General features: G+C 55.1%; 1 protein-coding gene across 3 annotated transcripts in view; it reads left to right on the forward strand.

The window, feature by feature from the left end:
• Jak1 (Janus kinase 1) overlaps window positions 1-27,589 on the forward strand; it is a 79,838-nt gene that overhangs the window by 35,520 nt on the left and 16,729 nt on the right. For 2 of the 3 annotated variants that reach the window (XM_005385307.2, XM_005385305.1), the window contains exons 2-11: window positions 4,063-4,145; window positions 6,104-6,302; window positions 9,283-9,406; window positions 13,396-13,549; window positions 16,929-17,092; window positions 18,661-19,006; window positions 20,663-20,848; window positions 23,260-23,417; window positions 25,100-25,223; window positions 25,893-26,082. In XM_005385307.2, coding sequence (XP_005385364.1) covers window positions 4,140-4,145; window positions 6,104-6,302; window positions 9,283-9,406; window positions 13,396-13,549; window positions 16,929-17,092; window positions 18,661-19,006; window positions 20,663-20,848; window positions 23,260-23,417; window positions 25,100-25,223; window positions 25,893-26,082 — 1,651 coding nt within the window. In that variant the 5' untranslated portion in view covers window positions 4,063-4,139. The remainder of the gene's footprint in view (window positions 1-4,062; window positions 4,146-6,103; window positions 6,303-9,282; window positions 9,407-13,395; window positions 13,550-16,928; window positions 17,093-18,660; window positions 19,007-20,662; window positions 20,849-23,259; window positions 23,418-25,099; window positions 25,224-25,892; window positions 26,083-27,589) is intronic. The other variant, XM_005385308.2, reaches the window with a different exon arrangement.

Consider the following 27,589-nt stretch of genomic DNA (forward strand, 5'->3'; position numbering starts at 1 on the left):
GTAAGTGGAAAGGAAGGGGAGACGGAGGCAGGAAGTATGTTCTGGGCCCAGGCTCACCATCACTGGCCGGGTAACCCTGGGAACCTCTGAAGCCAGGTCTTCTCACTGCAGAGGGGCTGTGAGACTCTGCTGTGGTCATAGGTGCAACAGCCTTTGTGCAAGGCATGCTGCTGTGTAAACACAGGCTTTGTGGTGATACGGTAGGCACTGCCGCTGTGTTTTAGGAATGAATGATTTGCAGAGATGTTCTCCCAGGCCGCCTTTCAGTGGCTCCTTCTGCCACTGTGTTTTCGATTCCTGGAAAGGACATGTGGATGGCTTCCCTAATCTACATTCCATGCTCTGAAATGGCATTCTGGATGGCTTGTGAGTAATTAGTTTAAAAGAAGAAAAAAAGAAAAAAGCGGAGTATCTTGATGCGGTGGGGCTTTTAGGAAGACGCGTATTGACTCTAATTAAGCAAAGGAACGTGCTTGTCTTGACCAGAAGCCTCCTCCTGGTGCGTCGGATGCAGTGCAGAGAGCCTGAAGCCCTGAGTTGACATTGATTGTTTGAGCATCCCTGAAGTTTATAGTAAATGCATTTACGATTCTGGGCTATTCCTGGAACTGAGGCTGTAGTTGGATGTGACTTACTCTGTGTGACGGGAGCGGCATATAGAAAAGCCGCAGTTCTGACTTGCTGACAAGAGAAAGTAGCAGATTTTCATAGTTCTCATATGTCATCCTGGCTGCAGGCCATCAGCTTTCCAGTATCCTCATACTTTATCAGAATCGGGGTCCTGGGTCTCGGAAGCAACGGGGTCTTGGGAGCCGCACATCCAGCCACCGCTGTGGCTGTGTAGGGGTGAACCCTTGTGGCGCTGCGGCTGAGAAAGACACGAGCCCGGTTCCTCAGCTGGGCGCTAGGCCTTCTTGGGGTCTGTGCCCCGAAGAGCAGGCCCAGCTGGGTCCGCTGGCACATAGTGCCCGCACAGCGTGTATTGGGGGCCACATGTGACTGGGCTGTTACGCGGTGGTTCTCTCAGGCTCGGGAGCAGGCGCTCGGATGAGGTCAGTCTCCTGGGTGGATGTCAGCAGGAAGGCACTAAGAAGCCAGAGAGACAGTGTATTGGTGACCGTGTGGAGCAGTTGTTTTTCCTTGGAATCAGGAGCCATGCGTGTGACTCCAGCATGCACGCTGGCTGTGCTGATGGCTTTTATGAGCCCGTGTGAGAGTTGAGTGTGGGTGGCTGGCTCTGTGCGTGGGATGCTGGCGATGTCTGGTGTTGATCGGCCCCTGTCCTTGTCTAGAACTCGTCCCGTCACACTGTAGTCAGCTTCCTAGAAATTGTGCTCAGGACTGGGTGCTTCCCAAGTGCCAACTCCTGGGCATTTTCTGTACATTAACTCTTTTAACTCTTGAGAGCCTGTGTCTTCCCACATAGGGAACCCTGATGCTTAGGGGTGTTAACTAACTTGCCCGGGATTTGATGGCTGATGGCGGGGAAGCCCAGACCAAAGGACTCTCCTGCTCCACTGGGGTGTCTGAGCGTTGGGGAGCCTCTCACAGACGTGCAGCCAAGCTCTGCTCAGAACCCCTCCTGAGTCGCCTCACCTTCCTGCTTTCTTCCACCTTCTGTTTGTCCTCTTGCTCCTGCATGCAGCTTTGCAGCCACGTCCGTCCTCCAACAAGGTCTGTCTGTGGCTTCAGAGCTGACCGCCTCGCATCCGCAGCTGCTTTTGAAAAAGGCACTGTGCGTGAGGTCTGGAGGACTTTTGAAAGCTCTTTGTGAGCCCTGCACCAACTTTTTGGAGGGGCATTTTCTCTATGGTGAATGAGAGGGGAAATGCAGGCGCAGGACAAAATGAGCGGCTCAGGGCCATGCCTGCCGGGTGTCTGTCAAGCCTGTGACAGGCAGCGTGTGTGACAGTGATGCTTCCTGGTCACCCGCCTCCCTAGTGGCCCCTCACTGCTCTTCTGCACAGGCATCTGTGTGATCGAGGTGTAGGCCATGCGAGAGAAGTGAGGGTTCCCAGCTCCTGGAGCCATTTTAGTTTCCCCTGCACAAACCTGACACGTTGCTCGGCCAGCAGCATACTGAGGGGGTCCCGTTTGTGGACACTACAGTGGCCTGTTTTTATTTCTCTCTCTCAGTATTCGAAATGTAATTGCTGTTCCCCTGCACAGATACTACCAGTATTTCAAAAGATGGCCTTGAAAATTCAGAAGAGTTTCGTGTCTTCGAGACTGCTGCATCTTGGAAGATGTTTGTGATACCCGTGTGTCACAGCTTGGCTTTGCTCCCTCCCAGACCCGCTTTGCTTTTGTGACGTTTTCTCATTGAGAAAATGTCGGACGTACTTGTCTCTTGCATAAGAATGAGATAAAGAAATTTGAGAATCTACAAATTTTTTTAACAGTATAAAGCAACATCTTTGAAACTGAGCCACTGAAAGACTTTTCCTTTCAGATCCTTGACCATTTTATAAGGTGAAGAATTCAGTGCTTTTATCAGAGCTTTTGATTACTCTTTTTTATTCTAGTGAATTGTACTTTTAAAGGATAGTTTGTGATTCTAACTGGTCTGTGTTTCTAGCATTGAGGATTTTCTTTTTCTGTCTTGTGACTAGAAGTAGGAATTGATTTGCTGGTTAGACTGCCATTACTCCTTTTCTACCTGGAGCAGGACTAGGGAGATGGTTCCCTGTCCAGGCACAGAGAAACCCGACAGCCCCTCCCTGTACCGGGCTCTGCCTCTGCAGACCCTTCTGAGGACAACGTCCTCACCCCCAGGTGTCTGCCCTGTCCTCCCGAACCCAGGCGAGATCATGCTCCCCAGCCCATCGAATGCTGTCTTCTTCCTGGTGTTCTTGGCTCTTTTGACTCCTGCTGTGCCTCCCCGACTGCACTGTTCCTGCACGCTGGGCTCCGCTCGGGCAGGGACCTCTGCTCTTTTTCTTTGTGGTGCTCACCATAGCTAGCTCAGGTCTGACATGGACAGCTGCTCAGAAGGGCTGGTTGCATGGAAGACTCTCCTAGTGAGGTATTAGAAGCCAGCTTCAGAGCCAAAGCAAGGCATTAGCATTGAGTAAATGTCAAAACTGCTGTTTTGCTATAAAGCAGGGTGTATTTATATAATTAAAATGGTTGATTAATTTTTTAAAAGCTGAAGATGTAATGTTCTGTGAATCTTGTTAAAAATTGCTCGTATAAAAATAACCAAATCAAAGTTATCCCATCCAAATTCATATTTGTACCTCCTGCCCGGCCCACCATCCTTCCTTTTGCTGAAGAAGGGTCACCCACCACAGAAGGCCTTCCCGGAGCAGAGCAGCCCTCCACAGGGTGGACACAGAAGTCCGCCTTGGCAGCCTCACCCCCGCTGCCAGGCTGAGCTGGTGCTTCCCTGGGCCGCCACCCCCTGCCTGCACGGCCAGCTCCGAGGGACCCTGGCCTTATCCTGCCTCTGCCCCTCTGCTGCCACAGGATGCCTACCATGCACTTCCTAAAACTGGATTCTGGTCACATTTGTTGAGTGATTTGGCAGGACAAAAAATAGGGACAATAATTAGTATTAACTTGGGAACCAGTTTCAGACCACTCAGTGAGGTTGGAAGGGCTTTCTTTGTAGAAATAGTTTGTATGTTAAAGAGCTTCCGAGAAGCAAGGGAAAAATCATTAAATGACAGAGTGGGGGTGTGTGCGTGTGGAGACTGGGTTGAGGGAAGATCATTCTGAAGGAGACAGGAATAGGGAATACAGGTGAGGTCCGGGAGCCCTGCCAGCCCCCGCAGCGTGAGGAGAGGTGAGAAGTCCTGGGTGCCCCGTGGCAGGAAGCAGGAGTCTGGCTCCCAGTCTCAGAGCAATAAAACGAAATGTTTGTTTGACATTCACTCCTGAAGATGAAGATGTCTCTCTGTCCTCCTGGTGCCCTTCTCAGCTGTTTTTGTTTGTTTACACTTCTTCCTCCCAGAGGCCTTTCTTTTCTGTTGAGATTTGGGTTCTTTCCTTAATGAAATGCTGTCTTATTTTCAGACCCAGTTACCTTTGAGCTGATTTATTTCTTGTTTTTATCTTCAGCTCAGCTCTGAATGGGCTTTGGAAACTAGAGGAGAAAATCCAGTTTACTTTTTGGGGGACGTTGGACAGCCGAATAAATGCAGGTATGTAGATTTGCATCTTTTTTTAAAAAAGGAAAATACCTAGCTTTTAAAAGAATAATAGAACTGTGATGCTAAACTGGTGGGGCCATCTGTGCTGTCACCTTTAATTTTTAAAAATCAGTATTGTATTCATTTCCGATATTACATATGCTGGTTTGAAGACAAATCTCAAGAGTGCAAAAGTGTGGTAAGTACAGCGTGAAAACTAAAGTCTCCTTATGATCCCTGCTAGATTAGCGTCAGCAGTGTCCTGCGTGTTCTTGCAGACCTGAGTGTGGATACGCATCTCCCAAGGGCCATGCGCTACCCATTGCGCTGTACTTCGCTGTGCCGAGTGCTGGGTGCTCTTGCAGTGTGGACCCATGCAGCTCTGTGTTCCCCTTTAACCACTGTGGACGTGCCCTGTTAGAAGGCCGCTCCTGCTGGACCTTGCCCACTGCATGATTTTCCATTGCTAGTGGTGCTGCACCTCGTAGGTGTGCGAGTGCCTGGCTGCGCAGTTCCCAGGCTGGGTGTAAGCTGCCTTTGGAGCCCCACTCTGTGGTGTCCGTAGTGTCCAGGGCAGAGGCACCTTGATTACAAAGCAGGTGGCAGCTACTGTTTTCCTTCTCTGCTTTGCAGTGTGGGTACAGGTGAGATCTCCGTGCCTCCTGTTTTAAATCAGTATTGCCTGTGGAGCTAAACTTCCAGGTACCGTAGAGCTTAGTCTTTTAGCCCACTTTCCCGAAGAGTCTGGCTTTCAGGGTTACTGGAGATTAAGCCATTAAAATGGAACAGCTCCCATTTGTAGGCGCCAGGCCTGTGTGGCTTGTGGTCATCCTTCACTGCTGTCTGCCCCACGTGATCTGCCCTGTGGGAGCCTCCCTCATGTAAACCTCTGTGCCTGGCACTCGGGACAGCAGGGAGTGAGTGAGCGGGCCTTGTCATGGGGACCCAGGGGTGTGTGTGAGGCCTGAGAGAGGTGATCGCCTTCCACAGTGGCTAGAGCGGGCCAGGGTTTGGGAGCACAGCGGGAGGTGTCCCTCCGGGATGGGGCTGCCTCCAGGCTGCGTTCTCAGGAAGCTTGAGGTTTGCCAGGAAAGGGGGCTGCAGGGCCGGGCAGGAGTGGGAGAGGCAGCCTCGGGGCAGAAGGGTGCTGGCTGAGCGGGCAGCACTGGCAGTGACAGGTGAAGTCAGGTGCAGGGCCTTGCTTACAGTTAGAAGCCTGCAGGTTAGTGGGGGCCAGGAGTATCTGACGTCACATTGAGGGGGAGTGAGGTTGGTTTGTTCCAGGGGAAGAAGACGGGAAAATTTGTCGGAGGCTGCAGGAGCGGGCGCGGGGAGGGAAGGGTGTGGGAGCTGTGCCTGGAGCCTGTCTCGGCGGAGCAGCAGCAGCCTATTCTGTCTGCTGCTGCCTCGCTGCACAGCTGCTCCTGTGTTCTGCTGCCTCGAGGGGCCACCTGGCCCCCTGCTTGCCTGTGGGCGAAGGGACCTGGCTCTGCGGGCCTTCCATGTGCTCTAGCGACAGTAGCCAGTGTCGCTCAGTGTGCATGAACAGCCGAGCAGCCGAGGTCCCTGTGCCCACTCACCTTGCTCTTCTCTAGACAGGAAGGTAGCAGACTGTGGTTTTTGCCCTCGGTCTGCTCAGAAGTCACCTTTCGACCACGGAGGCAGAGGTGGTAACTACTAATTCATCCTCTACCATTCAGAACAGCCCACATTTTTTATAGCCACAACTTACGTGCAAATAGATAAAATAAGTTCGGGTCAGCTGTAAGGTTATTCTGACTTCCAACTATGGTTAATGAATGAGCGTGCATAATTAATTCTTCCCATGTTCACCTCGTGTGATTTTCAGGCAGGGACGGGACAGAAGTGGTATTACTGTGCCCAGTAACCCCTGCTCGCCTCCCCAGTGCTTTCCTCTGCCCCGGCTCTCACTGCCCAGTGACCGCCTGTCTCCCTCTCTTCTCCCGCAGTATCTCAGTATAAAGGAGGACTGCAATGCCATGGCGTTCTGTGCTAAGATGAGGAGCTCCAAGAAGGCCGAGGTGAACCAGGTGGCGCCTGAGCCCGGGGTGGAGGTGACCTTCTACCTGCCGGACCGGGAGCCCCTCCGGCTGGGCGCGGGCGAGTACACGGCGGAGGAGCTGTGCATCCGGGCGGCGCAGGAGTGCTGTGAGTGCGGGGCCTGGGCTGGATGCTGGCTGACCCTCCTGAGCAAGATGCAGTGGGCCCCACATGGCAGCCTCTGCTTCCCTCCCGCCGGGGTGCCATCCAGGAGCCTTGTCTTCCAGTGTGAAGAGGCTGCTGCTGCTCCATCACTCCTGAGCTCTGAGCTGTGTGTGTGAGAGTGTGTGTGTGAGAGAAAGAGAGACAGGGAAGGAGGAAGAGAGAGAGGTGGGAGCAGTGTCGGCCTTGGCACGGCAGCCTGCAGACCACAGGCCCGCTGATCAGCCTGTGAGGTGGGACCCAGGCACCTGGCCAGACACAGTTCTTGCCGTTACTGCTCAGAGCTGGGACACGGGCAGCTTGTACCCGCCTCCTGTGAGATGACAGTCAAGCTGAACCATAGAGTTTAGGAACTTAGTCTCAGCTTGAACCTCATAGGACTGGTGGTGGTTGTACAGCTTAGTAGATGCTTCAGGGCTCCTTGGATTGTACACTTGGAACAGGCTTACTGTGTTATGTGAATTGTGTTTCAAGAAAACTGATGGTGATGAAGTCACGTGCTCACTCCTTCCCAAGCCGGCTGATGTTGGCCGTTGCAAGACTTGCGTGCCCACTGGTGACGCAGCTTGCCCAGAGCCCCTTCTCTTCCTGATGTGTGTCCTCCTGCCTCAGCTGCTCTTTTAGCCAAGGGGAAGCGTGTGCTCACCTACTGCGTGCTAACTGTGGCCTGGGGTGAAAGGGCTGAGTGTGGTGGAGACATGCAGTCCCATTTTTAAGTTATTTTCACAAGGCAGCAACATGTGCAGCAGCTTCAACCAACAGCTGTAACACACACGTTCCTGCCGGCTTGAACCTTGGTGGCACACACATGATCGTCCAGTTGGGTGACCTCTGGGACTGTCCTGTACCTCCCAGTGGGTCAGTCGTGCATGTACCGTTGGTGGTTCAGAGCTGCCCAGCAGTGAGACATGCAAATTGGTGGCCCAGCATAACGTGTTAAATGTGTTTGTGGTTAGCAGAACTGCTGCACGTGAATCCGTGCTCCCAGAGCATATTTAAGGCCTTTTGCTTATAGTGCCTGTTCCCATCTGAGGCCTCCTGCATTAGCACCCAGGCACTGACCTCACTTGAGTTGTTGGTAAGAACTGTGGGGCTTCCATTAGCAGGGCACTGAGGACCTACTGGGCACGGGGCCAGAACCTGTGGGCTGAGGCCAGACCCCCGTCCTGGATCCTGTGGCCCTGGGCTCGGGGTGTCCCTTGGGGTGTCAGTCCCCAGGCCTGGGCTCCAGAGGGTGAGTGGTGTCTCTTGTGTTGCTGGCTCAGGGAAACATTAAAAATGCACAGGTACTGAGTTCTGCAGATTTTTATACCACTTGCAGTGGTCACAGCAAGTCGTGTTTTGGTGCAGTGTGATTTTTCCTGCCTGTGGGGAGGCTCTTTTCTTTCAGTTCTCAGTCCTTTGTCCCCTTGGATCTCAGCCCTGCATGTTATTCCAGTAGCTGAGGGGCCTTGCCCGGACTGGCTGCCTCTCAGAAGGCTGTGAGATGGCAGAAATCACACCTACCCACTGAGTGTTGGGAGGGTTAAGAGAATAAATATAATGCTAACATGTGGCCCTCGGCAGCTGGTAGTGTTGTTGAAATTCAGTACTTTTCTCTCAAACGGTGTCTTTGATCTTCCTGTTGATGTGTAGTTATGGGTAGGCAAGAGTCAGACTCGTGGTAGACTTGCAGACAGTTCCATAGTTTCATATAAATTATGCTTCGCATAGGATGTGTGTATTCAAATATAGATGTGTATGCAGAAAGGCTAGGTATCAGGCCAGCCCACAAAAGCAAACTGAAACAGTCCTAGTAAAACGGGTCCAAAAACCATTGACCTTTGTTCCCAAGGGGAAGTGCTCTTTGAGGTGCAGCTCATCCTAGTTGAGGAGGAGCAGAGCTTCCACTTTTCCTGAGAGGCCTGACTAGAGGTGTCAGGACATTGCTTGGACATGCCAGGGCACCTGTAGCTTCCAGACCCGGGTCTGCCTTGGCGAGGGGGAGGAGGGAGGCACCTGTCAGCATCATTTCATTCTGGGGCCTGATACGGGAAACAAGTGCTAGTGACCTCATTGGCCCCCACATTTATGGTCATCTAAGTTTACTGTCTCAGTTTGAAGCCTGGCTGGACCTGGAAATGTGAGTGAGAATTGGCGGTTGGTGTTCATCCTCCACATGTCAGTCGAGATCACAGGTCTTGAACTTCAGTTGTGGGTACACAAGCGAGGGTTGCCCCCTTCTCTCCAGCCTTCCTGTCGTGCTTATTGTTGGGCAGGCAGCTTGGGGTGGGGAGCAAAGCATGGCCAGACCGGCTGGGTTAAACATACATCTTCTCGCTAGTTGGATAAAAATATTTATGGTAATGGTACAGAGCACTTAAGAAGTGCATTTATTATTAATGGCAATAGATTTTAATCACTGACAAAATCACTTTGGTTATTATTTATTCTAACACACATTTTCTGCACTACTGCCAGGAACTTCTTTGCATGTTTAATGCACACCCACAGTGCTAGAATTGTTTAAACATGTCTTGTAGGAAACAGTGAGGAGCTCCCAACCCCAAGAATATTTCAGCCTGTGATTAGTACAGTGCACACTGGTGGCGGGGTGTGTGAGCCCCTTACATGGCCTTTTGATCTTGTAAGCAGAATTTGGTAAGACTGTCATAGCCACCTGTAATAAGAAGCATCATCAGCTTTTCTTTCTAAACCACTCTAACGTGGTTTGCCAAGAACTACGTGTGTTTCCAGGGAATCGTGGTTCTTGATTAGTGTGATTAAAAGTGTCTGCCTGAACTTGGTTGGAAGTTGTGTCTGCCTTGCAGGATCCAAGCACCCTAGATTCCCTGTGGGTGAGAGCATTGTCTTTGCTCAGGGCAGGCTTGGAAACAGTGGCAGGGTAATGTGTCTCCCACAGTCTCTGACATGTCCCTCCCCCCAGGTATCTCTCCTCTGTGTCACAACCTCTTCGCCCTGTATGACGAGAACACCAAGCTCTGGTACGCACCCAACCGTGTCATCACCGTCGACGACAAGATGTCCCTGCGGCTCCACTACCGCATGAGGTACGGACCTGCCTGCTTCCCTCCTGTTTTTGTAGTTTGTAACTTCCGCATTTGCTTGGTCTGAGAAAGGACTTTCTGGAGTCCAGTTCAAGATGACTGTGGTCACCCTGCTCTGCCGTGGTTGGGGATGCAGACTGTTCGGAGTGGCGTGTATGTCGTCCAGCAGCGCTGTCCTGATGGTGGATTGTGGTTGAGTGTAGTGGGTTGTGGCCAGAACTGCAAAAGAAAGAGACAGGAAAGAGTAGATAACATCATCCCGTAGACGTATCCTGAGCACACTGGCTTTTAAAGCTTCCAAGGTATGTGATATATATGAGTGTACTAGGTCATGATAGAAAGCACACGTCTTACTAAAAGCTGTAGCTAAGAGGGACCAGGAGTACTGTCTAAAATGGTGCCTGAGGTTGACAGTGCTTTCAGGGAGTGGTGTTTGGATCAGGGAGTGACATCTAGGTGTAGGGCAGGGATGTAATTTTCTTCTGATGAGGGTGTGCTTTCTTCCTGTTGCAGACTTTGCTCATGTCAGTGTCTCCGAGCTCACTTGGACGGTTGGTGTTTCCGTAGCTGAGCCTCTTGCCTTTTACATAAGCGTGTCTGGCTGTCAGATAAACAGAGCAAGTTAGGAACTCGTTAGCACCGGTCATGGGTCCGCATGGAGCTTATGTAGGGGATGGGCCCTTGTGGGAAGGGTCTTAATTTACACGTGTGTGATTAAATCAGTACCTAGCTCAGATGCTAATAAGATGGGGGACAGGCTGGAAAGCCCTCTCGCGTCTTGGAGTTTTCCACAGTATCTTGGCTGTGCGTTCCCTTGGGAATTTGGTAGTGCTGCCGCTGGTCCCGAGCCCAGAGCATAGTGTGTTTTTCTGGAGGCTGATTGATGTACATGCTGCTTTCCTGGCCGTCCTAGCTTGGACTGTCCTCTTCATCTGAACTTAACCTACAGTCTCGCCTGAGGAGGAACGGCTTGTCTGGGGTGTGATTTCCCACCTCGGTCTGGGGAAATGTTTACCCTGCCTGGCTGAGTCTTCTGACTGTGTTTAGGTTTGTTTTTCAAGGTGTAATCTGCTTTCCCTGGCCTGGGCTTTTCTGTGTAGTAAGCACTAGGTGGGTCCTCACAGCAGAAGTCCAGACAGGGACGGGCTATGGAGTTCTAATTTTTCCCCTCTAGGTTTCTGAACTTAGCTCAAGAGTCCAGCAAGGTAGCATTTGGGACTTGGGAGAGACCTCAGCTTACCCCGTTCACCTCTTCCATTTTTCAGGTGGGGAAAGGGCTATGTGGATGGGAGAAGGGTCACCGCTAGGGATTTGTCTCTCTTGCGGTGTGGTCCTGTTGGAGCAGCTCTTCAGGGGTGTAGCAGTGCCTCGCTGTGTTTGCTCATTTCGTTTTCGGTAGCTGCCAGGAAGTGCACCTTGACTTTGTACCTGCCTGCCACAGGATGTTGCTTTGTTATCTCTGGCTCTTTGAACTTGGGAGAAGCCACCCTAAGCTAAAACATTTGCATCACAATAAACTTCAGGAACTTTGAAAGCTCCTAATCCACCACCTAAGAAGGCACAGTGTAAACATAAGTGTTGCTGATTATTTCAGTGGAATCCCAGCTCTATTTGGGGCAATCTTCTCTTCTTTTTTTTTTTTTTATTTAAAAAGAACACACAAAAAAAACACACAAAAAACACACAAAAAGAACGCACAAAAAACCAAAAAACGAAATTCCAAAACAATATGATAGGAGGGGAACAGTGGTAAATACATTGTTATCTTTAAATTAGTTACTCAGAGTACAGCATATCAGCCTTCAATTGTCCAAACAATATTAGCACAAACCTCTCTCTTCAGTGATCTAAGAGAAATTAGTAGTATAACTGTTTTCTTTTATATATATATACACACACACACACACACACATATATGTAAATACACATATATGTATATATTCCCTTTTGCTCTTCTCTTTCTTCTTTTTTTGGGGAAATATCCTGGAACTTAACTGTGGTTTCCAATTTTTACATAAAGATTTAGTAATTACTGTTTTATAGGTCAGTGTAAGACTATCATATTCTTTATTCCTTTAGAAAGAAAAAATCCTGCTTTTTCATTCAAGTGCGTTTCATTGTCCAGTAGTAGAATCGTGTGTAAGTACAGGGAGTTCACTGTATAGAGCGTTCACATATGAACTCCGAACTTGCAGTCGGCTCTTAGGACAGTGGCTCTGACTGGCGCTTGTGCTTCCTGCTCCTTCGAGCTGCCCTGGAAGGGGTGTGGGCAGGGGTCATACTGCCTTTGTCACACTTTTCTCCTGGTATGTTATTCTATCAGCAATTTGTATGCACGAAGTTTGATGAACACATTGGTATTTTAATTTATATTCCTCTGTAAACTGACAGTTCTGGCTGTGTATAATTATATGTATTTATAGGGTACAAAGTGATGTTGTGATTTTTGCATATAATTGGAATAATTAAGCTAATTAATGCTTCCTCACCTCAAATACTTAGTTTTTGTGGTGAGCACATTTAAAATTTACTCTTAGCCGTTTTGAAATGTGCAATACACCCTCTTAACCATATTTACCACACTATGCGCGTCTTTTCTAAAGAAACTCTTATTCATACTAACTGATATTTTGAACTCCTTTGACCTTGTCAATGATTAATTTTAAAAAGAAGTATAGAGTTTTCCAGTTTTGGTGGCAGTTATGTTTGGGATACATACTAAATGCATCCATCATGGGGTACTGGTACACACACACACACACACACACACACACACACGGCATTGTGACCCCTCTACCTCCCTGCCCCTGCCCCCGTTGGCTTCCCCCCTCTTGTGCACCATCACCCTCCACTGTAGCGGAGCCACTGTCCCCACCGTACAATGCCCCAACCTCCCCGTCTCGGAGCCTCTGGCCGTGGACTTCCCAGCCTGAGATAGCCCTGCAGGGCTCTGTCAGTCTCTGGGGAGCCCATGGAGAGAAGGGCTGTGGGGTGGACTGGTGCAGGGGCACCGGCCTTTACTGTGTGTGCCTCTGCCCCCTCCAACCCCAAAAGCCTTTTTCTCTGCACTACAGGAAGTCACTGTGTGACCACAGGCCTGTGCTCCACCCTGCAGCCCTTCTGTGAAGCCTCCCTCTGCAGCTGGGGGGTCGGGGCCAGTGACTTCCATCACGTCCTGGCCAGTGGGGACAGTCCAGCTGCCTTGCAGGCCTGGTGTGACCTGTACAGCGTGTGGCCCCTGTGTGTGTGCAAGGGAGAGGCCCAGGCCCATGGTCAGACCCCAGCTGTCCTTGGCTAAGTCACGGGCAGGGTGCTGTGGAGCCAGTGCAGGGCCCAGGAGAGGGTTTTGACCTCAGTGACTTCTGTGCCCATTTTGTCCTCTTTGCACGAAGCGCCACTCCCTGAATTTGCTCTCGTGTTGTTTTTCTGTCGGGCCTGTGGTGAGCACCTGTGCGCAGGGTCTGGGGACTGGTGCCCTCTGCTGCACAGGGCTCCTTATGCTGACTCTGGGTGCAGCATTTCCCCAGGCTTGGCCCAGCGCATCCTGGAGCTCCTCAGAGCTCCCTGCCTGTGGCATAGCATCTGTGTGCTATAGCCCTGCTTATTTATTCTGGCCCAGGGACAAGCAGTCCATTCAGCACAGTGCCAAGGATCCAAGTGTTGTTTAACTTACTTTAAAATCTTAAATTGGAGCAGGCGTGGTGGTGTATACCTGTAATCCCAGCACTTGGGAGGCTGAGGCAGGAGGATCGTTGCAAGTTTGAGACCAGCCTGGGCTACAAAGTGAGCTCAAGGCCAACCTGAACTGCATAGCGAGACCCTATCTCAATGAGACAAAAAAATCCTAATTGGGGACCGGCTCAAATTGGCCGCTTTCACACACTGTAGAACCTGTGGAGTGCCCGGGCAGCGGCCGAGGAAGACAGTGGGGAGTGGGTGGCTCCTCCAGCGCCTGGGTCCCCACACGGTGACCTCATCCTGCTGCCTTCTAGGTTCTACTTCACCAACTGGCACGGGACCAACGACAACGAGCAGTCAGTGTGGCGCCACTCCCCCAGGAAGCAGAAGAACGGCTACGAGAAGAAGAGGGTTCCTGACGCAACCCCGCTGCTCGACGCCTACTCGCTGGAGTACCTGTTCGCGCAGGTGGGACGCTGGGCACAGGGGCTGGCCCTGCCGGAGGCAACAGGTCCCCGCCAGCTCTCCAGGCCTCGCGGCTTCTCGGTCCCCCTCACAGTCCCCGTTTATCCTTGTTGCGTGGGTTCTGCCCGGCTGGGAGAGCTGTCCAGGAGGAAGGATGGGCCTCCCAGGCCACTGCGGTGGGAGCAGGGGAGGGTGAGTTCCAGAAACAAGCCAGAGGGCAGCTAGAGCCGCCCAGCCCTACCCCGCCCGATGCTGACAGACTGGATGGCAACTGCTTGCTGCTGTGCACCACGCGGCTTTTGAAGACGCTTGTCTTTGGGTCATTTTACAAATCTTTCACTTTCATTCCTTCATTCTGCAACTGGTCGCTAAAGTGCTAGTCTTTGTGGTCTTTCTGGCCACATCACAGTTGGTGTGGTCAGCAGTGTTCCCTGGGAGGCTGTCCCGCTGCTCTGCTTTCGGGTCCTGGGACAGGGCTCGGTCCTGTGCGCCTGCGCGGGCATCCTTGAGGCAGACAGCAGCAGACAACACACACGGGACTTGTGGGGTGCCTGGAAAGCCATGAGCTTTGGGGATGCAGAATATGGAGGTTTTAATTTTTATTTATTTATGTATTTAATTTGAACTCAGTACCTTGTGCTTGGCAGGCAGGCGCTGTGCCACTGAGCTACATCTCCAGCCCAGGTTTTAAGTTCTAAAGAAATGCTTTGTAATTGCAGCCCTGGTGATTGCGTTGCTGTATGGAGTCGGTGCATGGGCCCCACACACCTCCCTTCTTACTTCCTCTCCTTCCTCCCTTTGCGGGAGCTCAAGGAGGCCTGGCTCAGGTGGTGGGGTCAGGGAAGGTCTCTGTAGGGAGAGGACTCCCTAAGGATCTTGCGGGTAGGAAGGAGCCCACAGGTCTTAGAGGAGGAAAGGAATGGAGGAAGCACTGCTTCCGCGTAGCTTTTCCTCTGTCACCCTCGGGTGCGTCACACTGCGCAGCTCTCTGTGGGGAGGGGCTGAGGGCCCTGTGCACGTGGAGTAGTCCCCGCACCCGGCGGCCCTCTGCATGCCAGCAGGCGTTCCCGCACTCCACATACCTCCCAGCCGCGACAGCCAAAACTGTCCTCACACAGCGCCCACGATGCCTTCACCCCGGTGGGAAATGTCTGGTGCAGAGAGAACTGATGTTGGGGGGCCTGAGTTCCTGGGAGCCAGATGGGGCGGGTGGAAGAGGACAACAGGGTGACGAGGTGGAGGACAGGTGGGTCCCCAAGAGCCCTGCCGCACCGGCAAGGGGGCATTGGGTGCTGTCAGGAGGGTCTGGCCTTCCTCGTGTAAGCCAGTGGTGATTCTTGTTACGTATGAATGGGTTCTGCCAGGTTGGGCGTAGCCCCAGATTCTAGCTGTGGGTCCAGAGGAGCAGCCCAGCAAGAGAAGGTGCCCTTTCGGCTTAGCAAGGTGTAGTAGAGTCAGAGACAACCGAGCAGGTCTGCCATTGACCTGGCGGGGGTGGGTGGGTGGGCGGCGGCCATTGTGACTCGCCCATGGGCTGGGTGTGAGAGGTGAGGGAATTTGAGGACTCACTGATAAGTTCTGGGTTTCTGTTTGTGGATCATGTCTGCTCCGTGTGGAGCCGTGGCCTCCACAGGAAGTGTGAGGGGGGTTGCTGAGGAAGGGCTGGAAGTTAAGAGTTCTCTTTCAGAGAGGTGAGACCTGGGGTGGGGATTTGAGGTAGGAAAGTGAACAGCAAGGCTGGCGTCCAGGGGAAGCCGTGTTCCAGTGCGGTTGCCAGATATTTTTGTTTTTCTCAGGTTTTCCCTGTGCCGTGGTCGTTGTGGTTGGCCTCATCGGTACAGGTTTCCGTGGGTGCCTTTCAGTTCCTGAGGATGTGCTTTTCCACGAGTCAGCTACACCCGTGTGCAGCTCGAGTACTGACCGGCACTGTCCCCATTCCCGATGGGCCGCAGCACTGGCCATGGACAGCAGGGACATGAGTGCAGCCATGGGAAGCCCCCGTGTTGAAAAATAATTAGTCGGAAGATTGGTCTCTTTGGACTCAATTTCTCATTGTTAAGTGTCCGTATCTGCCATCTGCTCTTTGATCTTTCCAGCTGAGGGGTGAAGGCAGTGTGCCACACCTCGGGCACAGAGGTTGCGTTAGCATCTGACCTGAGGGGCTCAGGAATGAGTACCTTGAAGTAGCTGAATACCTCATGCTCCCACAGCTGCCCCGTCCAACAAAAACCCAGCCACAGCCCCTAGCGTTCGGTTCTATCGTACGTCTCAGGCCCCCTGAGGTCCCTGTGTGGCTGGCCCTGAGGACTCTGGAGAGCTGGGCAGTGGCCCCTTCTTACCCGAGAGAGACCAGAAGTCCGATTGGGCCTGAGGTGGAGCAGCGTGAGAACCGACCGCAGAGCTGTCAAGCGGCTTCCTTCAGGGAAAGCAGGCGTCTGGGGGGCAGCTCGGTCCCCGTGTGCTGTAGACCCGATGTGCAGTACCAGGGAAGGTCCCTGCTCCCTGACCCTGGCCTGCATGACACCCTCCGGACTTCACACACCTGCCACTAGATTCTCTGATTTCTCTTTCTTTCTCCTTAATCTGCATGAGGTCAGAAGCATGGTTTAGTTTATTGCTCTGTTCCTGATGCCTCGAATAACATGGCTCCTGATTTCCCACAACTACTGACCAAGAGAACTGACTGAGGGGGTTGCTGTAGGTCCTGTGGCCATTAGCACCCACCTCTGAGGGCTGCTGGGGGGCGTGCAGTGAAACAAGAAAGGAGCCGGGCTCAGGCCAGGCAGTGAGCCGGGCACAGCTGGAGTCGGCACCGACACCCTGTGGGCCCCCGGCGGCGCTGCGCTGCAGTCGCGCTCTCTGCTCTGCTCGTCGAGTCCATGCTGGCTCTTGGGACGTGTGCGCCTGTTGGTGCCGGCATGTCCCCGCAGACAGCTCGACCGGAACTGTGGAGGCAGGTGGGGAAGCAGTGTGCTGCAGAACATGGCTTCCTTCCTCTTTCTTGGGGTGGGAAGTGGGGCTCTGTCAGCTTCCTTGCTTCGCCGTGAGACCTGGCTGTCGAGTCATGTCGGAGCGATCAGGCCCAGACCAGTGCCCTGTCCCTCACTGTGGCGCCACTCGGCCTGGCTCACACTGCTTGTCGGCCTCACGTGTGTGCTGAGCCCACAGGGGCCGCCAGTGTCTGTGCGCCCACGGCGCCCGGCATAGTGTTCGGTGTGTGCTTTAGAAACGGCTCCCCAAGGCCGCCCGTGCCCAGCTTTGTCCGAGGAGCGCGTCCCTGCTGGGGAAATGACAGGGCCCCTGCGCGGCTGCACCCGCTGTGGGACCTCTGTCCTCATGCTGGACACTTGCAGCTTCACACTCTTCTCCCTTCTGCCCACAGGGACAGTACGATTTGGTGAAGTGCCTGGCTCCCATTCGGGACCCCAAGACGGAGCAGGATGGGCACGACATTGAGAACGAGTGCCTGGGCATGGCCGTCCTGGCCATCTCGCACTACGCCATGATGAGGAAGATGCAGCTGCCGGAACTGCCCAAGGACATCAGGTGCGCCGGGGCACGTTCACCCGAGCCTGCCTGGGCGGGTCCGGGCCTCGCTGGGCAGCACACTGATCACTGAGTCCTGACTCTGACCGAGAGGCCCAGAGATCTGTGAAAGTGCTGTGTCGAGAGTGCTGATAAAGTGAGGGGCCCCAGCTCTCTGCCCTGCAGGTTCCCATGTGAACACCCTCTCCATGCGGCTCTACCAGCGGCTGCCGAGTCCCCAGCCTACGAGCGCTCGGAGCTCTTTTGGTGCATTGGAGAGTGCTTAATTCTGTATTCAGGCAGTGTAATCCCACCCAACTATGAAATGCAATAAATAGTTTTTTTTCCTCACCACTGGGCTATTGAGATTGTCATAAATCTTTTGAGGCAGGGTCTGCTTTGTAGTCCAGGCTGGCTTTGAACTCACTCTGTAGCCCAGGGTGGCCTTAAGCTCTTGGTGATCCTCCTGCCTCAGCCTCCCAAATGGGGGGAGTACAGGTGTGCTGCACTGCACCTAGCTAAAGACCTCTCATTTTTAAGAGATCATAGAAGATTGCATGGTGCCCGGTAGGTAGCACACATCTCCGCCTGAGCTGATGCTTGTTCCTTCTTGCCCTGGGCCAGCAGCAGTGCGGGGACTGTTAGATACATGCAGAGGGACTGTTTCTCTTGTTTTCTGTGACCTTGACTGTGGGCCATTCCTCTGTAGTTTTCACAAGGCTGAAGTGAAAAATGTCAGCTCCTGTCTACTTCCGTCTGTTGCACTACATGAATGTACTTGTTGAGGCTGAGTCTGATGTTGTGGGACGGTTTGTGCTGCAGGATGGCCTGACCCCGGGCATTGGGCTGTCCCAGACTGGACACGGCGAGCAGACTGGTCTCTGCTTTCTGTTGTCCAGGCGCGTTCATGCTGCTTCTCAGCGTGGCAGTGTGCCCAGAGTGGCTGTCACAGAGCAGTGATGGCGAGCCTTGCAGAGCTTCCTGTGATGGGCAGCCTGTGTGGCGTGCACGCTGCGGCTCACCACCAGCGCCCTGGGCCCTCTCCCAGTAGTACCTGGGTGGGAAACTAACCTCCTCCTAACGAGTTGGTCCAGTTAGTAGCGTACTGGGGACATACGCATATGACAGACCAAGCCTGTTGTGTTTAATTAGCCTTTGTGTATTTTTCCATTTCTTGTAACAAACTGTGTGATCTTTGTGGAAAAATACCCAGTGGAAAGTTGCACCCAAGGGCCCCTCCAGTCTCACTGGTGGACACGCCCTCCTGCTGCTTCCAGAGCACATTGTGGTCAGTGCCCAGGCCTTGTGTGTCCGAGAGTACCCCTGCACACCAGAGCAATGGAACTAGCAAGCAGGGTGTGGCAGGTCACTTTCGCTGCCTGCCGGGCCCCTTGGCGATGCCTGTGGGAAGCCCATGGTGTGAACTCTGGGCGTGTCCTTCTCCACCTGCTGTCGATGGCGTCCACCTGCCCCTCCCTTCTCACATGGCAGCGTGTTCCAGGAAGACGTGTACACCTGGTTTGTCTGTAGACAGTTTCCTGCTGACCTGTCTGAACAAGAGGTCATTTTCCCTTTTTTTTTTTTTAAAGCTACAAACGATATATTCCAGAAACGTTGAATAAGTCCATCAGACAGAGGAATCTTCTCACCAGGATGCGGATAAATAATGTTTTCAAGGATTTCCTGAAGGAGTTCAACAACAAAACCATCTGTGACAGCAGCGTGTCCACACATGACCTGAAGGTGAAGTACCTGGCCACTTTGGAGACTCTGACCAAACATTACGGGGCTGAGATATTTGAGACTTCCATGTTGCGGATTTCATCAGAAAACGAGATGAACTGGTTTCAGTCGTCTGATGGCGGAAGCACCCTTCTCTGCTATGAAGTGATGGTGACCGGAAATCTCGGGATCCAGTGGCGGCAGAAGCCAAACGTAAGTGTTTGCAGGTGGTGTGTGCTGTCTCGTGGTGTGTGCTGCCTAGCCTGCTAGGATTGTGCCCGTGTGTGTCCGTCTCCCCTTGGCTGAGTTTCTTTAAGGTGGGGGCCCTGCGTTAATCATCAGTTCTTCGTCCAGGACCACGAGATCTAGGTAAGGGGAGTAAAGAGCGGCACCTGCAGTTTGTGGTCGCGTAGCAGGAACAGCTGTCGTTTACTGGCTGGCCGCTCTTTGCCGAGTGCTTCTGGGAGCAGTGTATGTTGTAGTTCATTTATTTCTAAAAAGATAACATCAAGGCCGCGCTCGTTAGCTCCCCTCGCAGATGAACTCGGAGCGGCAGGGAGAAGGCGAGCTGCTGTGGAGCGGCAGGGAGAAGGCGGGTGCTGCCAGAGTTCTGCCGGTGAGCAGAGAAGGCGAAACCTCGGGGCTGTGGGCTCCGCAGGGAGGGTTTTTCTCCCGGCTTCTCCGTGGAGGTGCTCGTTGGGTGCGGCTGTGGCGTGTGGAACCCAGGGAGACCTGGCTCCGTTGTTCTTTCCTGCCTGTGGCCAGTGGCTCTGGGTGGTTCCCTGCAGCAGGCTGTCGCACGTCGTTCACCTGTCAGATGTCACCCCTTAGCACCCGCGCTGGAGTTGGTTGTGGACCGTTGCAGATCCCAAGAGGTGTGGGCGGCCAGGTTGCGTTCCTAAAGCACCACCACGGTAGTGTGACCCGCACGCCCCTGTGCACCAGTCTCTCACGTGCCAGTGCTGTGTGAAGGGTGGTTACGCTGCGCCGCTCAGGGCGGTGACCTGGCAGAGGGTCTGTGTGAGTCTAGCGAATGCTGCTCCGGGGCCTGACTTAGGTGCGGCCTCTGGCTGGCGCCAGGTCCTTAGCAGTGGCTCGGGGGCTCAGAGGCCACCTGTCCTCACTGTGCCTCACTCACAGCGTGGTGAGGAACTAAGTGGCACTTCACAGAGAACCCAGTGTGTAATAAGTGTTGGAGAATTTGCCAGCCTGCTCTCACGATTCCTGAAGCAGTAATGTGAAATTAAATTAAACGTGAGGTTCATTTTTTCCAGCCTCAATCGCGTGCTGAAATGCAGCACCTTCCACGTTCCCAGGGAGCCTGTGTCCATGTGGCTCTGCTTCATGTGTGGGACTGGGTGCCGAGGGAAATGACCCGATGGACAAAGCACAGGCAGTGGCCGGGCGCTCGGCTAGAACTGCTGCTCGTGTCCTGCGGTGCACCCCTCAGTGTGGAGGTCACTCGGGTGTGGAGCGCGGATCCTGTCTGGATAGTCAGAACAGGACTCGGCCCTGCGCAGGTGTCCCAGGAAGGATGTCTCTCTGCCGTGTTGGAGCACTGCTGCAGGCTGGCCGTGAGCAGGCCTGACCACAGATGGGTGTCCCGGGAGAGTTCTGGGCCTAAGGCGACATGCACCGTGTGTGTCAGGGTTCAGCCAGTGTGGTCACTGAGGTCCCTTCCATGTGTGCCAACATTCCCTGCTGGGATCCGGCTTTTGCCCCTAACCCTGAGCTCCCAGCTGCTCTGAGCGCAGATGCCGCAGCCGCCGCCTCCGTGGAGCGTGGCCCTGCTGAGGTTGCGGAAGCACTGTGCTCTCCGCATCACGGGAGAGAAAGCCGGCCTACCCGTCACCTGTGTGCGTTTCTCAGGTCGTTCCTGCTGAAAAGGAGAAAAACAAACTGAAGCGGAAGAAACTGGAGAGCAAACACAAGAAAGATGAGGAGAAAAGCAAAGTCCGGGAGGAGTGGAGCAACTTCTCCTACTTCCCGGAAATCACGCACATCGTGATAAAGGAGTCTCTGGTCAGCATTAACAAGCAGGACAACAGGAAGATGGTGAGTCCGGCGGGCCATGTGGTCTGGCGCTGGGCCGAGGGTGGGTGTGGCCGAGGGTGGTCAGGCAGGTGCACTGTTCAGAGTTCCCGTCTCAGAGACCATCTGATGACTGTGACGTAAGCCCGAAGGTCCCTATCACAGCATGACTGCTGTCTGCTCTGAGTCACACTGGCCCAGTCCAGTGCCTCTCTTTGGACTTGCAGATGTGACGCTGCCTGGCCACCCAGAGACCGCCACCCAGAGACCGCCAGCAGCCGAGTTTCTTTCCCAGACGCTGTGGACGTGAGCGGAAAGGAACTTGGTGACCGTCAGGGTTTCTGCGGGCAGGGGTCATCTGGGATGGGCAGGGTCCTTGGACAGGTGGTCACACGAGTGGCAGGCCTCCTGTGGTGTCGGCGCACCCAGCTGCTCTCGGGGACAGGGCTGTTTGCGCTCACTTCCTCTTCAGTGTCACGTGGGGATGTTGTCTAGATGTGCAGGCCGCTTGGCAGGGAAGTGGGGGCCCTCCCCGAGTAAACATGTTTGTGTGTGAGGAAGTTATGGCTGACTCGGGGTGAGCACAGGTTGGTGGGCCAGGCACAAGCACAGCAAGAGGAAGTACGCTCCTGCCTGCTGCTGGGCAGACACTGGGAAGATGAGCCTGGCCGTGTGGCTCGGGGCAGTGGTCGCCCTGGCGTGTGGTGTGACTTACCTTCTGGCAGAGCCTTTTGGAAAACAACTGGGCAGCATGAGCTAAAAGCCGTGAAAACCTCTGTGTCCTCCCATTTGGTGTCCAGCAGTGTGCCTTCCAGAGGCAGGGTGAGCTGGGGCCAGCGGTCTGTCCGTCAGGTGCTCATTCCAGCAGGGTGCCTGGCTGTCGGCGCGTGAGGAGTGGGCAGCGGGGCAGGCCTCCGTGCCCGAGGAGCCCCGTGCTGCTCAGCCACACGGCCGGGTTTCTGTTGATCGGTGAGGGCGTTTCTGTAGACGGGGAAAAATCATAATATAAAACTTCACCTAGACTGGAGTTAATTTATTCAAAAAATTTGTAAGAGGTAAGCATGTGCATACACGTGCACTTAAAAAAATGATCAGGTATTAACAGCTCTTTATGGTTGGGTTGTGAATGGGATTTGTCTTCCCTGTTTTTTAAACAAAAAAGTAGACGTTAGTTTTATCAGAAGAGCGCAGTCAGAACAGAAAGAGGAGAGCAGGAGGCCCCGAGACAGCGCTTGGAGGCTGGGGACGGAGGGAGCACGCGAAGCGCTTTCATTGGCGTGTGCCAGGCGGCACCCGATGTTCTCTGTGTGTCTTCTTGATGCTGAGGCCCTGCAGCTGTGTCACCTTCTGCAAGAGGACTGCAGACGTAGGGTGCTTGCTGTGCTGCTCACAGGCGCGGAGCGCTGGGGAGAGTGGGCACTTCCGCAGTGTTGCAGCTAGAGGTAGGGCTGGGCCAGTGCTGCCCCGGTTGTGGCCTGTGCTTTTTCATGCTGCTCTGGTCCCTGGGGACTGGGGGCGACTGAGACAGGAGAAGCAGTGGACGGGAGGCGGTTGTGAGCCAGTCCCACCCTTTGCCGGGGACGCAGTTGTGTCCAGCACCGGTGGGCGCCCCCAGGGGTCAGCACTCAGGCTGGCCGCTTGGCCCACAGCCCTGCTGGAGCTGTCATGGCGGGGAGCAGAGGCCTGGGTCTCTCGAGCGCCAGCCCTATCTTCATGCAGGGCGCTTCCTGCCTGAGTGTTCACAGCACCAGCTCTCCTCTGCAGGGACTAGCGGGTGCCTCCTTTTACAGGCGGAAACAGGCATGCAGCAGTTTGGTCACCTGCCGAGGACACACGGCTCTTAGGTTAAAGCGCTCAGATTTGCCGTAGCTGGCCATTCGGACCTATAGAGACCAGGAGCACGTGTGCTACACCCGGCCGTGGGAGCCATGCTGAGTGTCCTGTGCAGACTCCTCCTTGGAGCCTGGTCTTGCCTCCTGCCCTCCCCTGTCCGCTCTGCGCAACTGCTCCCTCTCCTCCCGGAGGGAGACTGCGCCTCCCACACAGAACCACTCCCTGCCGTGGGGGACAGCAGCCACGCACCCCTTCCAGACCGGCACTCCCAGGAGACCCCAGCCCTCCCAGGAGACGGCGCTGGCCTCATCCCCTGCTCCGTGCAGCTGGGCTGGGGGAGCCAGCTGGGGCGCCCGCTCCAGGCGCCTCCCTCCACCAGGGTCAGGCCCCGCTGCTCCTGCAGGCCAGCTTCTCTGTGGGCCCTGCCTGCCGTGGGCTCCGTCAGGACAGAGGACGCAGAGCCCTGTGTTCACCTCGGATGCATCAACAGAGAGGAGCCGCTGTGGGCCACAGTCTGCGCCTCCTGAGCGTCTCGTGGCTGCACCCTTCCGTCGGTCCACCGCTGGCCGAGCCCACTGTGACCCTGTGTCTTCTCTTTCCAGGAACTGAAGCTCTCCTCCCACGAGGAGGCCTTGTCCTTCGTGTCCCTGGTGGACGGCTACTTCCGGCTCACGGCGGACGCCCACCACTACCTCTGCACTGACGTGGCTCCCCCGCTGATTGTCCACAACATCCAGAATGGCTGCCACGGGCCAATCTGGTTGGTTCTGGCCTGAAGCCTGGTCGCCTTGCCCAGGGGTGGCTGTCGTGCAGGCTGGGCGGTTGCCCGTGTTAGGTCCTTACTGGGTCCCTCTTCTCTGTCCCTGCACCCGGGCTGTGGCCAGGCCCTCCTGTCACCTGCAGCGTGGTCTTGCGCCCCTCAGCTCTTCTGCCTCCTCAGAGCCTGAGCCCCTGGCTTCTCACGCACTGACCAAGTGCTATGTGCAGTGCTACGGCCGGTGGGTCAGGAGGCCCAGGACGGGCCTCAGTGTCGCACACAGTCTGAGTCAGCCTGTCCTCGTGTGCCGGGAACAGATGGAGACTGAGGGTGGCTCAGCCTTGAGGCCATGGAGGTTGCTGCCCAGCTTGGAGGCCTCCATGCAGGGCAGCCACTCCTGAGGGGTTCCCGGGTGGCCTGGCTGCTACGCGGCCTGCCTGTGCCGGCAGGCTCCTTGCCTCCTCGCCTCCTCATGGCCGTGACTGCCTCAGGTGCAGGCAGACAGCTGCTGTGTCCCCCTTTCTGTCCTGCGCACCTGGAGCTCTGGGGTGTGGTGCTGGGCCCAGAGAAGCCCCAGGCTGATGGGATAGGGAGCCAGGCCTCCATAAAGGTACCTTCCCCCAGTGTCTAGCCGTAGCTGTCATCCAGGACCTGGCCTTGCTGCCCCTGGCCAGGAAACCCTTCCTTTAATTTTTTTAAAATTGTTTTTTGGTACCAGGAATCGAACTCAGAACCTTGCGCTTGCCAGGCAGGCGCTTATGCCACTGAGCCATATCCCCAACTAGAAACCCTTCCTGTGGGAGCTGCTCTGCCCGCTGCCTTGGGTTCAGCCTGTTGTGCCCTTGTGTGGATGTATGTGATGGTGCCTCTTGCCCCAGCCACTCCCCAGTTGCTCTGTTCTGCTTCTCTTCCCTCACATGGTCACTGTGTGTCTGCGGCCCTCCCTGCCTGCCGCTCCCCACAGGGCCACAGCGGAGCTAGCACCTGCTGGGGCCTCTGGGAGCACCTGGGGCTCAGTGGGCAGCTGCCTGTCCTGCTTGCGGTTACTTCCTGGGCAGGCAGCCTTCGAGAGGCGTCCAGCATTTGCTAGGTCTTGGAGGGGGTGGTCCTGGGTGAGGCGCAGCCTGTGTGCGGGCAGGGTGTGCCCGAGCCCCCAGTGCAGTTGGGGGGGACACAGGTCCTTGCCGTCCGTGGCTGCTGACCTGGCCAGCCTTGTCTGACCAGCACCTGAGAAGGGGTGCTCACTGGGACAGTACCTGGCCTCTGTGTACTCCATCGACTGCTGGTCCTGCGGGTGCAGAGGTCAATGAGGCGGGCGCCCCCTTTTCTGCTCCTGGCCGTGCTGGTTCATTGTGGTCCTGATCAAGCACTACTGTGAGCCGGGCCTGTTGTCCCAGGTTCCTGGGGAGACAGCACCGAGGACAAAGCCCAGCCCTGGCCCTGGGGCTCCCATCCCAGCTAAGGCCACACCCCAGAGAGCTGCAGACAGTGTCTCTGGGGACCCAGGGACATGTGGCTTGGGCGGCACTGGGCGGGAGATGCTGTCTGTCTGACTGAGCATCTGGGAGGACCCCGGGACCTGGGCAGGCGATGGGCTGGCCACGCAGTGGGAGGCGGCTCTGGGAGGTGGCTCTCGGGGCGATGTGCGTGTGGCCAGACTGTCCCCTCCTGCTTCCCCTCTGCAGCACGGAGTATGCCATCAATAAGCTGCGCCAGGAGGGCAGCGAGGAGGGGATGTACGTGCTTAGGTGGAGCTGCACCGACTTCGACAACATCCTCATGACTGTCACCTGCTTCGAGAAGTCTGAGGTCAGTGGGGACGCGCATGGCCCCAGGCGCACGCACAGGGTGGGCTGCTGTAGGGGCTGCGCTCGGCTGGGATGCTCTTGCAGAGCCTTGGTGGGGCAAGTCCTGGGCAGTCTGGTGAGAGCTCTTCTTGAGATGGGAGTCAGCAGATGAGCCGCCAGGCCTGGCCTTCTTACTTCTGTGGCCCTTCTCCTGGGGAGCTGCCGGCAGAGGGCGCCCGGGCCCAAAGGCGGGCGTCCGCGCACACCTGTGGCCTCCTTTCCTTGTTCGGAGTGGTTTCTCCAGGCTGTGTGGCAGGTTGCAGGGTGGCACTCTCCGTAGGGACAAGTGTCACCCTCGTCCGCATGGCCCGGTATCTGCCCCATGTGGCGACAGGCATTCTCACAGCTGAGCCACCCTCCCATCTTGATACAGAAGGGCTGTGTTGTGGATGTTCGGGGGGAGCTGACAGCTGAAGGTGACGGAGGGAGCCCCGAGGCTGAGGTCGTAGGGCTGCTGCCTCCCTCACTGCACCCCAGATCCCCTTGTATTCGTGCGGTTACGACAGCTCTTATTCTGGAGTAGTGGTAGTAGGCAGAGATGGTTCCGAGGTTCTCCATGCCCTGCCTCACATTCCACCGTTCACGGCCCCTGTGTGCTAAGCCGGTCCCTTCCACTCATTTGTCTGCACAGCAGGTGCTGGGTGGCCAGAAGCAGTTCAAGAACTTCCAGATCGAGGTGCGGAAGGGCCGCTACAGCCTGCATGGCTCGGACCGTGGCTTCCCCAGCCTGGAGGAGCTCATGAGCCACCTCAAGAAACAGATCCTGCGCACGGACAACATCAGTTTCGTGCTGAAGCGCTGCTGCCAGCCCAAGCCCCGGGGTGAGTGACCCAGGCTGGGTGGATGCCCTTGCCCCTTGGCGGTTGTCTTGGTTACTTTTCTGTCGTTGCTGAACAAAATACCTGACGCCAAAAATTAAGGAAGGAAAGATTTATTTAGCTCACAGTTTTTGGAGGTTTCATTCCATACTCGGCTGGCTCCAAGGCAGAGTGGCACATGGCAGAGAGCAACAGTTCATGGTGGCAGAAAACAGCAAAAGCAGCAGGAGCAGAAAGGGAGGAGCAGCAGCTGGAAGAGCAAGCTTCTTGCCCTCCCTTGCATCATATGTAAACTACCTGCCCCAGGGTGGGTGTAAAACTCACATCCATAATCCCAGCATTGGACTGTGTATGAATCAATAATAAACTATAGAAGCTTGCCCCATGACTGTGTGAGGCTTTGAGGGGGATCATCCAGACACAAACTGTAACAGTGCTTTGAGACCCAGACCAACTGGCTGATGCTGGTCAGGTTAAGGGGCCCTTCCCATGCTTCCGTGCATTTTCCTCAAGTTCTGGTGCAGGTCTGACCCAGCTCATACCTCCTCCCTCCAGTTCTGACATGATCTGTAGAAAGGCACAGGACGAACATGACCAGCGCCAGCAGGAGCTTTCTTCTTCCTACTCAAGATAAAGTGTCCTGAGAACTCCTTGTCTGGGGTCCCTTACCTGAGAAATCTTCTGGCGCAGCATCTTCTGGCGCAGCTTCTGCAGGCCAAGAACTGCGTCCAGTGTGAGAGTCAGAAACACTGAAAGTGGGTCTCTGCGTCTGGGCTTGCTTCCTTGTGCAGAGCCTGTTGCGGGAGGGTGAGGCTGCGCTGTGTGTGACAGGTGTGATGGGGGTCAGTGCACACGGATACTTCACGCTTGGAGGCAAAAGGGCTGTAGGCCAAGACCCAGAGATACGGGCTGGCGGGCTGCGAGAAGGAGGAAGAGGAGGCGGCGGTGGACGGAGGGCGGGGTGCTCTTCAGGTGCGGGTAGGGCAGCAGGACGGGGCTGGAATCCATGCTTGGGGAGCAGTGTGGGCATCTTGCAGACTCTGCTCTTTCGGAATGTGAGGGCTCACGGGAAGGGCGTGTTGGGGGCACCCGACTGAGGGCCTCGTCTCGCAGGTAAACTGAGGCCAGGGAAGGGAAGCAGCTCCCGGAAGGGTTGAATATTGAGTCTAACCAAGTGCCAGGGCCCTGAGGTGTGGGGATTCTGTGGTCTGCCCCAGCTAGATGCTCCTGGCAGGCGCCAGGTACCCTTCTGGAAAGGCCAGCGAGAAGGGTGCGGGGCTTGGGAGGGCCCTGGAGGGGCTGCCCGCGTCGCCACATTGCATGAGGAAGGCAGAGTGGGCCTCGACAGGAGGCGCGTTTTGGGTCAGCGGGGCGCGTTACTCTGACCGTGGCGAAAGAGGAAGGCCTGTGTTCTGCTGGCCAGAGAAGCCTCCTGCCGGTCCCGGGGAAGGGCCGCAGTCTCGCTCGCTTGTGCGTAAAGGTGGCCTGAGAGCTGGAAGCAGCTGCCGCT

This window comes from Chinchilla lanigera, unplaced genomic scaffold, assembly GCF_000276665.1.
Source record: "Chinchilla lanigera isolate Chin_1 unplaced genomic scaffold, ChiLan1.0 scaffold00022, whole genome shotgun sequence".
Lineage (NCBI taxonomy): Eukaryota > Metazoa > Chordata > Mammalia > Rodentia > Chinchillidae > Chinchilla > Chinchilla lanigera.